The 13811-nt window shown below is 38.9% G+C and overlaps 1 protein-coding gene across 2 annotated transcripts in view; it reads left to right on the plus strand.

Annotated features, from left to right (window-relative positions):
* nup210 (nucleoporin 210) overlaps positions 1-12847 on the plus strand; it is a 32427-nt gene extending 19580 nt beyond the window's left edge. The window contains exons 29-40 of one of the 2 annotated variants that reach the window (XM_011477292.3): positions 347-438; positions 533-707; positions 980-1155; positions 3495-3715; positions 4222-4358; positions 5032-5146; positions 6615-6761; positions 7566-7816; positions 7903-8107; positions 8467-8589; positions 11006-11083; positions 11791-12847. In XM_011477292.3, the coding sequence (XP_011475594.1) occupies positions 347-438; positions 533-707; positions 980-1155; positions 3495-3715; positions 4222-4358; positions 5032-5146; positions 6615-6761; positions 7566-7816; positions 7903-8107; positions 8467-8589; positions 11006-11083; positions 11791-11888 (1818 nt within the window). In that variant the 3' untranslated portion in view covers positions 11889-12847. The remainder of the gene's footprint in view (positions 1-346; positions 439-532; positions 708-979; positions 1156-3494; positions 3716-4221; positions 4359-5031; positions 5147-6614; positions 6762-7565; positions 7817-7902; positions 8108-8466; positions 8590-11005; positions 11084-11790) is intronic. The other variant, XM_011477293.3, reaches the window with a different exon arrangement.
* Positions 12848-13811: the final 964 nt, after the last annotated feature.

Consider the following 13811-nt stretch of genomic DNA (forward strand, 5'->3'; position numbering starts at 1 on the left):
GTAAAAAAAACTGATCATCTACAGTACAGACCAAAGTTTTGGACACACCTTCTCATTCAAATGAATAGGAAGGTGTGTCCAAACTTTTGGTCTGTACTGTATGTGTATGGACTACTTGTCATGGTGCTGTACTCCATTATTGGGTTAAAACTTGGCATCTAGTGCAAAATATTGTGGAGCTTTGACTTATCTGGAGTTATTACTTGGCTGAGTGATATCAGTACAGATTATCTGGAGGTGGAGACTTCAAACTGTGTCAGACTATAGCATGTCACTTGTACAGAAATCTCAAAGAATGCATAAAGCACTGTAATAATTGGAGCTTCAACATTCTGCTTTGATCAAGGTCTATGACAAGCTGCAGATGCTTAATCCCCAAGTAGAAGCCGAGGAGATATTGATGGCTCCAAACTCGGCTATTAAACTTCAAACTAACAGGTAGGACAACGATAGAATTTGTTTAGAGTAAAGATTGTCACAGTATATGATTATAACAGTTCAAATAAAGTGGTTTTGTTCTTGTGTTCAACAGAGACGGCATGGGCGCCCTTTCCTATCAAATGCTGAATTGCCCTGATCAGATGGTTGTTGCTCAGGTTGATCATAAGGGCTTCCTCTCCTCTGGTTCTCTGACCGGCGTCTCATCACTGCTGGTTACTTCTCAAGAAACATTTGGTGTCAATCAGACTCTCATCCTCTCTGTGAAGGTTAGTTTAAGGGCCACTGCCTGAGGAAAGCTGCAGGTTTTGCTTTAGAAAGAGTGAAAGTTGTCCTGTGGTTTACTGAAAGCTCCCGTCTTGACCAAAGAAACATTTCCTTTCAAAAATTTCAACATATTTAAAGAAGGAAACTTTTGACATGTATTTGTTGAACATTTTTGAGAAATTATTTTAATTTATAGAAATGGTTATTATTGCCCTTTGCTTTACTTTGCCTTTCATCCACCAAATGTTCTAATGTTTTTTTTTTAATTCATCAGGTGGTTCCCGTGTCCTATTTCCGCTTTAGCACCAGTCCGGTGCTCTACACTCTCAACAGAGATCACCTGACTGCCTTTCCTCTGGGAGTGCTGCTTACCTTTACTGTTCATTTTCACGCTCACACTGGAGAAGCTCTTCACAGCTCCAACTCTCACCTCACGTTTTCTACAAACCGGTTAGTCACTGCTCAAGCCTCATCGTTGCTTTTGAAAAACAGAAGCCGGTGTAGTTGCGGGGTCTTGCAAACATCAAGTATACTCCTCTAGTGTCCGATGGAATGGCAGCAGCTACACCAGGAATTACTGTGGCAAAAAGACTGTGAGGTCAAATTATGTTTGGCAGCATTTTCACTTTTTCTTGTTTCTTCAGTCTTTGGCTTTAGTCAAACCAAAGCTGTAATGTATAAACTTGCCTTTAAAAATTTGCTGCAAAGTTTCTGTAAAAGAATGAAAACATTCTTTGCCAATTAGTCATTTTACCTGTTATATCACTCCTTTTCTGTTCTGAAAAAAGTAAGCAAGTCCTTGGAAGGGCATTTTTATCATTGACTCCCTGAAAACCTAGACTGCCCTAACATAGAAGTCATAATGACACACTTTAGGGAGTCACAACTTCTGTTCTTGATGATGGGTTTTGTCTGCATGAAACTAATGCTTAAAAAGCAGGTGCAACAAAGCAGCGTTTTGACCCAGTTAGTGTGAAACACCTGTCTGAAGAGCTTTGCTCATAATTGAACGCTAAAAAGCTCTTCAACATGCAGCCAGAGGCAATTTTCAGCAACCAACAAGCTCGAACTGTAAACTTTAAGAACTATCTTTGCTAAAAAAAAAAAATGTTAGTATTAATTGATACTTTAAATATACAATCAGTGGCTTTTAAAAAGGCAAAAAAACAAATTAAAAGTACTTCAAATAAAAGGTCAATTGGCAGATCTTTAGTCATTTATTTTGCCAGCATTTAGTCCCCTTTGAAGATTAGAACCTTTAACATCCATGTTAACTTTCAAAACACACAGTTTTGTTTAAATTCAATGTGTATTCATAATATTATGTAAAAAATAAAGTTTTCTCTGTTTTCTGTTGACTGCTCTCGTCATAGAGCAGAAGCCACAGTGTTAACATGACTGAGAAGGAAGAATAATTCCCAAAGGTTTTTTTTTAGCACATACCAAATCTAAATGACATCTCATGGTCCCTGAAGCATAATGTCCCACTCTAAGCTTAACAAACCCTGGCTTTGTCATTTAGGAATATGATAGTGCCATCAGGGGAAATTAAGTTTTGAACTGGCCGATCTTGTTGCCAGATGAAGCATATTAATCATTGTTGTACGTACATGTCCACTGGGAAGCTTTCAATGGTTGAGTTCAAGGCAGACGGTAGCACAGTTTCTTCCCTTGGCCATTGCTGCAACGCACCGCGCCATACTTCGATCCTTGGCGAGTCCATTAACGTCTGCTGATTCTGACCCGAGCCGTGCGGGTCACAGCAGTGTGTAGTGGCGAGGTCAATGAGAAGTTCACAACTTTAATTTACAGGGTTGACCCTGCAACCTTAATTCAGATGGAGCCATTTTCACCTGAGTGAGGGAGATAAATTAAAAGGAGTATTGCTCAGAGACAACAGTTGCTGCACCTTCAATGAGGGTCTCCTTCTATCTGCTGGAGAAATTGGTCCTATTATCTTGTTCTGCGGGTTCTGATCAGATTTGAAGGGAAAATTACCTAAATCTGTTGCTGATTTGTGGCAGCTCTGCTCACTGGCCTGTTCTTAAACCTTCCTGCTCTCTCAGGGACCAATTTGGTCCAACTCGAATCTAAACTTAAACTCCAGAATCTATTCTTCCGATCAAGAGAGAAAACATAAAACTGTTGTTTTAATGTCTTCAACAAAGAGTAAATTAATGAAATGGGGCGTACAACATTTTCTCAAGCCAATAAAAGAAATTCAAGTATGGCATGCATTTTAAAATGTTTGCCATTTTTCCAAACCTCGCTCTCTGAGAGTTTTATTCATGCAGGGACTTTATTTGATCTAGTGGGAGAAGTAAGGCGTGGAATATGTGGGCTTGTGGGCAAAGAGGGTGTTTAAGAGGAAGCGCCAGGAGGCAGGAAGCAGTAAACTTTATCAATATGACAAGTCTTATCTCAAAATCATTTTAGAAAGTCCGTATTTGACTTCTAGAGTTCTCACCAATATTTAATCTTAGCTTTCCTATTCAGGAAATGCTGGTTAAAGTCTTTCATTATATTTCTATTGAACGCTTACAGGAAAAGATTGAAATGCATAATAGAATTGTTTTGTTGCTGAAAGGGTTGGACTTAATGAGATTAACCAAAATGCCGCTCAGTTTTTTTTGTAACACTGTAAAGGATCTGACAGAAATATTAGATATCTTATACAAAACACTTTCTATCCAATTTCCTAAAAAAAAATGTTTTTAAAGAAACAAACAAAAACTTCAAATAGTGCAAAACTGTGCCTCTTTTTAAATCATGTTGTGTTTGATTCACAGGGATGACCTCGTACAGGTTGGGATTGGACCCAACAACCACACGATAACGGTGAAAACTGTGAATGTCGGTCTCACTCTTCTGGCGGTGTGGGACAGTGAAAACACGGGGGTGGCGGACTACGTTCCGCTTCCCGTTGATCATGCCATCCGCATAGATGACGCTCGCCAACTTGTGGTTGGAGATGTGGTCTGCTTTGATGTCCAGTTGGCGAGCTCCGATGGTGAGTGATGTGCTCTCAAGGCAAACAAATCCGGAAGTCTTGGTGAGACATAACATTTGGGTAAAGCTGTAAAAGGAAGGCCCTATCCGCTTTTGTATTCAGCTTAGTCAGAAGTTTCATTGATCTTTGACCTTGGGAAGAGGCTGCCATCCTGAATAAAAAAGAAAAATACACTTTTGGTACTAGTTACAAATTAAAAATCCCCAACGGATTTTAATCCATCCCCTCTCAACTCCTCTAGCATCATTAAGAAGCTACTTGAGTAAAAAATAAAATGGTTGCTATGGAGATTAAACCAACAGAAATGTTGCCATTTTGAAAAAAGTTTTTTAATACTCACTTTATGATTACATTTAGAAGAATGGCTTTCCTTTATGGTTTCATGCAGTGCTGTGCTGCATGTGCATTTCTGAAAAGATCCATCCCTTTTTCTCTTTTGTTACTAGCGGTTTTGCTTGTGTGTGAACGTTTTTGAAAAGTAAAACGTCATCTCGCCACCTTTGCAGGTGGTCACGGTGTGTGGAGCTCTTCCGCAAATGGCATTCTCCAGGTGGACCCTAAAAGTGGTGCAGCTTTTGCCAGAGAGTCTGGGACGGTCACGGTGTATTATGAGATACCTGGTGTTCTGCGAACATACAGAGAGGTAGGCTGCCTTCTTTTCAACTGAAGTGCTTCCTATCTTATTGGAGTGTTTAGAGCTGACATCGCATCCCTTAATAATACTGATAAATAAGTAACCAAAAAACAGACTATGGTGTAGTGATCCAAAAAAGCAAAAAAGCTTTCCTTGGTGGTTTTCTTTCGACAAATGGGATTTTTTTCTCCCCCCCCTCTTTCTGTTTTCTGTCTTTCTTTCCTCAAAGTACCATTGCAAGAGAAAATGAATAATTAAAAGGAGATTTTTTGATCATGACTTCAGGGGAACATATCGTCTCTACTTAACACGTGTTCGTGAAATGCTGGACTCCAGACTTGCACTTATGATCATTTTTCTGAGTGTGTTTGCTCCGTCATGCTCCCTCATCGTGGAGTCGATTGTGTCAAATAAATATGTCCTCTTTCAAAAGTGAGAATTGATGAGAATTTGTTAAGCGTCTTTTGTCATAAACAGAAATAACTCAATTTTTTTCTCTCTCTAAATGAAGTGAAAGTACTTTATCAGCGCGACAGAGGGAGGGATAAAAAAATAAGAAATGTTTTGTTGAATATGTTTTACTGAACAACTGATGTGATTGATGTACAGGATTAGTTATAATCTGATATTTTCCCCCTCCTTTTTGTTTGGTTTTTGCCACCGTTTGTGTCTGTGAGTGCAGGTATCTGTGGAAGCCCCCAGCAGGACAGCTGCCATTGCTCAGACCACACCTGTCAGGATTGGCAAAGAAACAAAGGTTCTACTGATGACGACAGAAAAGGGAACCAACCTGATAGGTGAAAAGATTCCTGCAAATCATTAGATCATTAATCCTGGATTCCTCATACTGTATTGGAAAAGTCAGTTAAAGAGCCACTCTGATGTGTTTTGTTGTTTTAACATATTGTTAATTTTTTTGATGATGGAAGACATAAATGAACAAAAATAAATCATAAAATTGCACCAGAAATGTTAGACTAGGGTTGTGAGGGGCTGTAAACTAGTGGAAGTTAAGTGTAAACCGAGAGCTCTCGGTTATAGGTTAAAGGTGAGGTAGCTCCGCATTAGTAATCCCGCCCACATTTCAGAGGTAAATTTCTAATGAACGTCTGAAGAAACTTTGTCCTAGAAAACGACACAGGTTTTTTGATTTTTTTGCCATAGACTGTATAATCAGAATTAAAAGACCACAGAGAATGCTTTTACAACAGATCCAAAGATGATCGTAGTGAGTCTTTCAAGAAAAATAAAACAATGTCCGTTTTGCATTTCCAACCATATTCAGGATGTAGCTGTTTTGGTTTTGTTTTTTTATTTACTTAAGAGGGAATTTTGGTTAGAATTTTCTTAAATAATTCACTCAAAGCATCAAAACATGGACAGATATGGAAAAGTTTAGTGAGTCTTATTGTCATGGAATTGAGGTTACAGTGAAGTGTTTATATTTTGGTGCTTAGCAAACTTTGGTTTGTTTTTGTGTCACTTTTTTGTGATGGGACTGACAAAGCATTCGTCCACATAAACCATCAGAGCATGACAGTTCTGCTCAAGGACACTACAGACACACGGCTACGTCACCTGTCTGCAGCCTCCTGTTTCCTTATTGCAACAGCAGTTCCTCTCTCATCATTTTAGCTGAAAAGTTTTCATTTTATTGATTACCTTTAAGACATTATAAAGTATACTTCCCACTTCTGCTGTATTCTCTTTCTGGCTTCCAAAATAAAAGTAGGAAAAAAGCTCTGTCAGAATCCCCACTTCTACTGTAAAGGTCATTGCTTTCTCCCATGTCTTTTACATTTCTGCAACAATAAACTATAAATTTAACAGAGCAGCATCTTAAAGAGGTCTGTGCACAGATTCATTTAATATAGGCTCTGAGAGATCAGTTCTTCCCAGGAATGTCACTGAGTTGCTTGGCAACTGCTCAGAACAGATAAATAGTTGCAGACCAAAGGGGTTTTTTTGTTCTTACATTTTGTTTTTGTGCATGTTAAAAATAATTAATGAGCTTTAGAGCAATGACTGAGGTGGAATGGCTGTTAAAATATCTTTCAGAAAGATTTTAATTCAGGAACATAAAGTTTAAAGTTATTTTGAAGAAAAAAAAACTATAAATGTTGCAAGTCGAGACAATAAAATGAGTCATTTTTTTGTTTTTAATGCCCTCAACTGATAAATTGAAGATTTATTGAATTTATTCCTGCTGATTTTACACCTCTAATAAAAGAGTTTCTAATTCTTCCATTGTTCTTCACGCTGCAGGAACTTGCTCCTCCACCCAGATTGAAGCGATTTCACAGTTGCAGCCAGAAACATCTGTAAGCTGCCATCTCAGCTTTTCCAGTGACACAATCGACTTCTCAGCTAATGATGTCTTCAAGACTCGCACCGACTTTGACTCCAGCATTGGTGAGAACTGATCTGAATTCAGGCCAGAACATGTAGTTCATGTGTTTACATTGGAGGATATGGACAAATCCGAGCTAAAATTGTCCATTTTGTTATAATCATATTAGCAACATGTGATGGATCATGAAGGACACTAAAGATCAAAATTTGAAAAAGTGCTTGAATAAATCAATGATAGCAGTGTCTTTTGTTATTGTTAGTCAGTCCAGGTATGGACGGAGCTTCTTTCAGTTTGTTGCTGTCATTGGTGTATGGATTTATGAGTATAGTTCAGAAGGAAAGTGGGTTAATGTGTCTGTGTGCCTTACAGGTTACTGTGCCGTCTCATGTGTATTCTCTGCATTGGAAAAGAAGTGCATGTTTTACAAGGCTTGGATTAGTTTTGCAGGGACAATTAAAGGTTGTTCCAGCCATTTATTGAATTGAAGACAGCCACTATTGATTAAAAGCAGGGGTCTAATTGTGTTTGGGATTTGGGGACCCCGGTAGTTGTTAGATTATCTCTGACAAATTTACTGAGCCTGTGCAACACTTTGACTGATTCCTGCTGTTTCTCTGATTGTATGTTGTGATTATGAAATGTTTCTCTGTTAATCAGTTAAACCCTCATACCTCAGAGTCCAGAATTTATCCTTTGCATTTGCACTTTTTAAGAATTCAATTTTTTCACATTAACATTGTCCTCTAGTTCATCCTTTAGTTTATTTATAAGACACCAATTTCCTAAAAGATGAGAGAAAAGGGGTTAAAAAAGGATTTTACATAATAAAATGCTGCAGCCATCACTTTTAACTCTGCCTGCAGGCCTCTACACATGCTCCCTGACCATGCAGCCTTTGACAGACCAACAGAGCCGTGTGCTCAGCATCTCCATGACCAATTTGCTGGTAAAGGCAGGCCTGGTGGGTGCTGGGTTCCCTGTGGATCAAATCAGCGCCAGGCTGCCCTTAGAGCCAGGCCTGTACTTGGACCAGACGAATCTGCTGCTCTCGAACCTGCACCCATCAGCTGAGGTTACAGTTTTTGGCCCTGTGACTGCACTATCCAATCTACAGGTCAGACATGACACTCAAACGTTTGCATTGCATTTGCACGATTTAGAAATGTAAAGCCACTTTTTTTTTTTTTTTGATGTCTTTAGGTGTTTTCTACGTCTCCCAGCATTGTTGTGCAGGAGAAGGAGGTCCACCAGGGGTTCCCTGGTTTTGCTAAGTACACTGTCAGTGCTGTGGAAACTCAGGCAGCTGGTTCAGCCACAGTCACCATAAGCAGCTCTTCTTCTGGCCAGAGTCTCATCCTGCCCGTTACTTTGATGCATATGTCTGATCCTGGCGCAGCCAAAAAAGGTGAGACATTTTTAGCGGCACTGTGAGCTGGTGGAGTCACAAATATGAAACCTTTGAGTGCATCATTGTTCTTTCTGTGATAGAGGCAGATTGTAAATTATTTTGCTACATTATTGTGATGATTTGATCCAATCTAATTTAAAATGGCCTCATATTCTATAATAAAGTCATATTCATGGTGCCCTCTTTGCAGGCAAGAGCCTTCTGCCAGAAAAGACTTTTTTTTTTTTAATTTAGGATATTTCCATCACTATTAGAAGCTTTATCATCCTTCCTTGGCAGAATTAACGCTCCTTAGTGTGTGCAAAGCTTTAAAGACATTTTGACAGCTCGTTCTCCCACCGCTGTCCTCCTTTCAGCAGTTGCTCCTCAGGTTGGTCGTACGGAGGAGGGGTCCTCCCTGCACAGCTTCATCAACAGCTACCAGATGATGTTCTGCACCTTGTTCGCACTGCTTGCTGGGGCCGCCATCGTCATCATTGGTGGGTCACATCATTTCATTTTGAGCAGTCGTAGGCTTAACAAGTAGTTACAACTGTATTTTTCAGAGTAAAAGTCGCGCTTTTTTGCAAAGTTAGGTTTGAGGTGTGACTTAAATGCGACTTTTTTTTTTAAATAAATAGAAGTAACCACTAGAGGGCATAGCAGGTGTGTATCAGTATTTGCAACTGAGGCAACGCAGAAGAAGTCTTATGCCGGGCTTGGCAGTATTATTCCAAAGAGACACGGAGGATTAAGAGTTCAATGGATTTAGTGATTTTGAAGTGATATGAAGTTTAGTTAACTTGTTGGCATGTTCTTTATGGTTATCTAAAGAATTGTTTATATTTTGAGCTAATATACTAGATTTCTATGAATCATCATCTTACTGTCAAAATTATGCAATTTTAACTTTTCTTCTGATGCGCTGCAATGGATTGACTCTTACCTCACTGACCGCTCCCATCTTGTCAAAGTCCAGTCATTTAAATCTGCAGCTCTGTCTGCCAACTGGTGTTCCCCAAGGATCAATTTTGGGACCTTTGCTATTTTCACTGTACATTAGTGACCTTCCATCCAGTTGTCCTGATGTGTCTGCGCAGATGTACGCTGATGACACTGTAGTCTATGTTCATGGCAGTAATTCCTCTCTGGGGGCTGAGAAGCTCACCAATGCCATGGTCAACATCACAGCTTGGTTGAAGTACTCTTGTTTGCATTTAAACACATCTAAAACAGTTTTAATGTTTTTCACCAAGTCCGATAATTATTTCACTGTTGAACCAGATGTTATTGTTTCAGGAGAAAGGCTGCAGATTGTGTCAGAATACAAATATCTGGGTGTCATAATGGATTCAAAGCTGTCTTTCAAATCACACATCAAAAGGGTCTGCAATAGAGTCAAATTCAACCTCAGTAATTTTAGACGCATTCGCCATCAGATGTCCACACAGTCAGCAAAAACGTACATGCACTCCATGATTTTCTCTCATATCACTTACTGTTTGCCCGTCAGGTCACAGGCTTGCAATACATCTTTAAAACCTCTCCAAACATACAAACAAACTGTTACAACTTTGGATTAAAAAAACAACATATTTCATCATTGTCCAATATTAAAAAAACATTGATTACTGAGTTGGGAAAACTTGGTCAAATTTTCAAATCTGTGTCTCATGTACAAAATCATTCATGGCTTATCATCCCCTCCACTTCACCAGTTTGTTAACATCCGGACAGCAGATCACAACAGAACTCTGAGTGCAGTTAGAGGAAACTGTATCATTCCCTTCAAAAAAATAGTTTTTGGTCAGACTGCTTTGTCTGTTAGAGCTGCAACTGAGTGGAGCTTCACACCCGTAACTATTAGAAATCAAAACGCATATAATTTATTCAAGACACAAAAAAAGAAATGGCTCATTGACAATCAGAGCTGTCAACACCAAGTAAACCTCCTATCACCGATCCTCGCTACTATCTTGTCTTTTATGTGTGCATATTTTTATATTGGAAACTGTTTTTGCAAATGTAAACCAAAGTAAAATGGAAAAAATGTTCCTTTCAACCTGATCTTTACATATATTGATGCTAGATTGGATGTTTGCTCAAAATCAGGTCATACTGAAGGTGTTTGATGTGTGATTTCTATCAGATCATTCCTTCAGCCACTTATCTATGTTCATCTTGAAAAGCACTTTCACTGCTTTGTGGTTATGTATATGATCACAGTGCCGCTGAATGATGAAATGTCTGGTAAGTTTGGTGTAAGTGGGTGAATATGAGCCCAAAGTTCTCCAGAACCCTGTGTTCCTTCACCAGTGAAATCTTCATCAGCAGGATTTAATCCCATCGGGGTGAAATATGTCCTCCCTTTGTTCTCTTTCCACCTCAGTTGGAGGATAGCCTGCAGATAATTGTATTGTCTTTTAGCTAACTGATTGCAGAGGGCTTTCTTTTGAGGCTTTTTGATCATGTTTCCAAGCCGTAGTCCTGACGTATAGTCAGACAGACGCCTACAGTTTATGTCCTGTACCATGGTAACGTGAATAAATCTAATTAAATCAGCAACTTGGCAGCTTTTATGATAGTACCTGTTGTTTTCTGCAAAAGGACAAAACTAAAAAACACAAAGCCGCCAAATACTTCAATTCTATGCGGCAGATGTACTTATTTTTAGATATTGTAGGAGTTACTTAAGCAAATTGTATTTCTTTTATGTTCTTTGGCAGTGGCTGCTGTTAATAACCCAAACCGTCGCTGCATCAGAACACATAAATTCTGTAACTGGATTTTGCAACAGTTTGCTTGTTACGAGGATTTCATTTGACTCATGTTTTTCTGGAGCTCTTTAAATAACTTATAGGCTTGTTTTTTTTTTTTAACTCTCCCTCCTTTTTTTGTGTATGCTCTCCCCTGCAGTGCTCCACTCGTTTTTCTCTCCAAGAGAAGAAACGTATCATCCAGCTTTTATCCAGAGAACGCCACAGATGGTCAGAGGTAGGTCAGCATGTCTGTTGCTCTCTGTTCACCCAAACATGTACAAAAGCTCCTAAAAAAGACTCCTTTCACAGATTGAGACTATTTTTGGTGTAACGGAGTAGAAACACTGATAGAATTTTTCTTTAACTCTTAAATGTTGAAGTCTGAGTCAAGCAGTTATGAAAATCTTGATAAATCATAGAATTTTTTATAAATAACACAACTTCTCACCAACGGGGAAAGTTATTGCTAATTGAATGTCATAGACTTTAAGACATAATAAAAGAGAAAATTGGCCACCTTTAGGTGACCAACATCTCCAGAGAACTTTACATGAGCTGCAGTAACTGGAAGAGAAGAACAAACAGCCCTTCACCAAACCAAACTATTAGGATATGACATTGAGGTGACATGAAATGACCACGCGGTTAGCTTGCTTATAAAGCTGTTGCTGTGTAGACACTGTGGCATTGTTTACATCTTTTTTGAGGACGACTTAGAAGCTTACTGTTGTGTTTGTACAAATGATTCAGCCCTTCAGCTCATCTCATTACTGTCTTGATGAATTTATTTGAGATCCTTCTTAGTCCTTTATAGTAACAAACGCCCAGGATGATGCATTTTAACGATGTTGACGACAAAATAATTAGTAATCTGAAGATTAAGTATCTATCTAGTTTGATTTTAGTGATTCAACTTATTTCTTCCTGCTCTTGTACTTTTAGACTCCCCGGTAGCGAACTCCTTTACCCCCATCACCTCCAGAAGTGACCTGAGCAGCAGCCCCAGGTCACGCCTCTACTCCTCCCGCTACAAGTCTTAACGAAGCCCTCTGCCTCCATCTTTGACTTCTTTAAAATGAGAACCCATCTGCCAAAACTTGCACATGGACTGTGCCTTTTTTTTCCTTCAATTACTGCTGCAGTATGTGAGAGGAAGTCCCGGTTTGAATGTTGGTACCGATGCTTTCAAAGTTTCTTTTACGCCAGTCAAAAGGTGGTGCCAGTCGTTAAAGGGCTACATTTAATTTCTGTGTGTGTGTGTGTTGGTGCAAATATGTGTGAGTTGTACTAAATATATTTTAATTTTACGCAGCTATTCATAGGAAGTGTTTTGCCACAAAGACGTTTTTATACCGTCACTGATTGACATATGTTGAAGTGTCAAAACAAAATTGCTTGTGCGTTTAAAAAAAATAGCATTTTGTTTTTTGATTGTTGTTGCTTTGTCATTTTCGACATGTGGAACTCAGGAAAATCAACAATTCAGTTTGTTAGGAAGCAGGAAAATATTATATTTATTTTCATGACAAAAAAAAGATTTTTGTTGTAGCATTTGTACATTTTGAAAATCTGTTCACTGAATCCGTCCTGGTAAATCGTGAAAAGTTGAAACTGAGTAAAATGTTTCTCCTCTGGGCATTTCTACCCTTATAGTGACAAAAACCTTGATTTTTGAGCCCCAAACAGTGCAGCTCCTGTAAGAATAATTATTGTGACATGGCTAAAGAATGTGAACCGTCACTTTGGTTTGTGGTTTCTACAATGAAAAAGCTCTCAAATGTACCCTGCTCTTATTTCTCAGAATGTGAAGTTTTCTTCCTGTGGTTTCCAAAAAGAAGAAAAGACTGGGATATCAAAGTGTGATTCTTTTAATATGTGAAGATAATGATCATATTCATATTTTTGTTGCCGTTTCATCAAAGCAGCTTTCAGCACATAAATACTGTTGCCTGAGTGAATTTGTTTGCCTTTGTTAAATAAAGTTTTTACTTATGTTTAATGTTTGGAAGATTCATTTCAAAATGTTGTGACCATTGACGGAAAATGAGAACTGGACCAAGTGAGTGTGACATCATCCCTAGAAAATGACTTACTTTCAACCAAACGAAGGCAATTCTATCGCCATATTTTTTGTGATTATGGACCCCGCCATGTTGGTGAAAACGTTGGTAAGCAGTGATTGGTTCGAATCACTCGTAGTCAAAGTTTCTATGGCAACCACTCTTGCCAATCAGGAGTGAGCTTGTGAAAGACCACACCCCTTCCACTCAAAGCAGGCTGATTTGTCAAACCTTTCGAATGTTTGAAACGGGGGCCGGTGTGCATCACATTCCTTCATTGAGGCATCTGAGTGGTTAGTTTTTACCTTAAAGGACTTGCAAGATGTCCAGGTATGTGAGCAAGAATGGTTATTCTGACAATTGGAATGAGTAATGAGTTTATTTCTCTACAGAAGTCTATGGATTTAGGTTTCTGGGATCCAGCACACCAGGGGGAAGAGTCAGCTCAGTCCAGGTCTCTTCTGAAGTAAATTGTTTCGACGTTTTTTTCTTATTTTTATGGCTCTGTGTATTATGAAGCTTTCACCTAAATATTTTTATATAAAATAGATTTCATTTAAGTAGCTAATAAGAACAACCAACTTTGTAACGTAGGGTAGTTTAAAAGGATCCAAATAATTCTCGTTCAGCCACCTGTTCTAATTTTATCATTTGGCACCATCCATTTTTGCTTTATTGTCCTTTGTTCTGCTTGGAATACACTCCTCGTTGAACAATGTACATGTTTGGTCTATTGCTTCCTCCCTCGTGAGCACATTTGTCTCATTTGTGTCACGCAGATGAGTGAGGGTGTCTTGTCATGCTGGGCACCCGAAGGATTTGTAAAGGCCTTTCACCACTGATCAGCCTGAAGCTCCCATTTGTCTGCGACTCTCCTTTGTCAAGTCCCAGTTACCTGGCTCA

Source organism: Oryzias latipes, chromosome 7 (genome assembly GCF_002234675.1).
Source record: "Oryzias latipes chromosome 7, ASM223467v1".
Taxonomy (NCBI): domain Eukaryota; kingdom Metazoa; phylum Chordata; class Actinopteri; order Beloniformes; family Adrianichthyidae; genus Oryzias; species Oryzias latipes.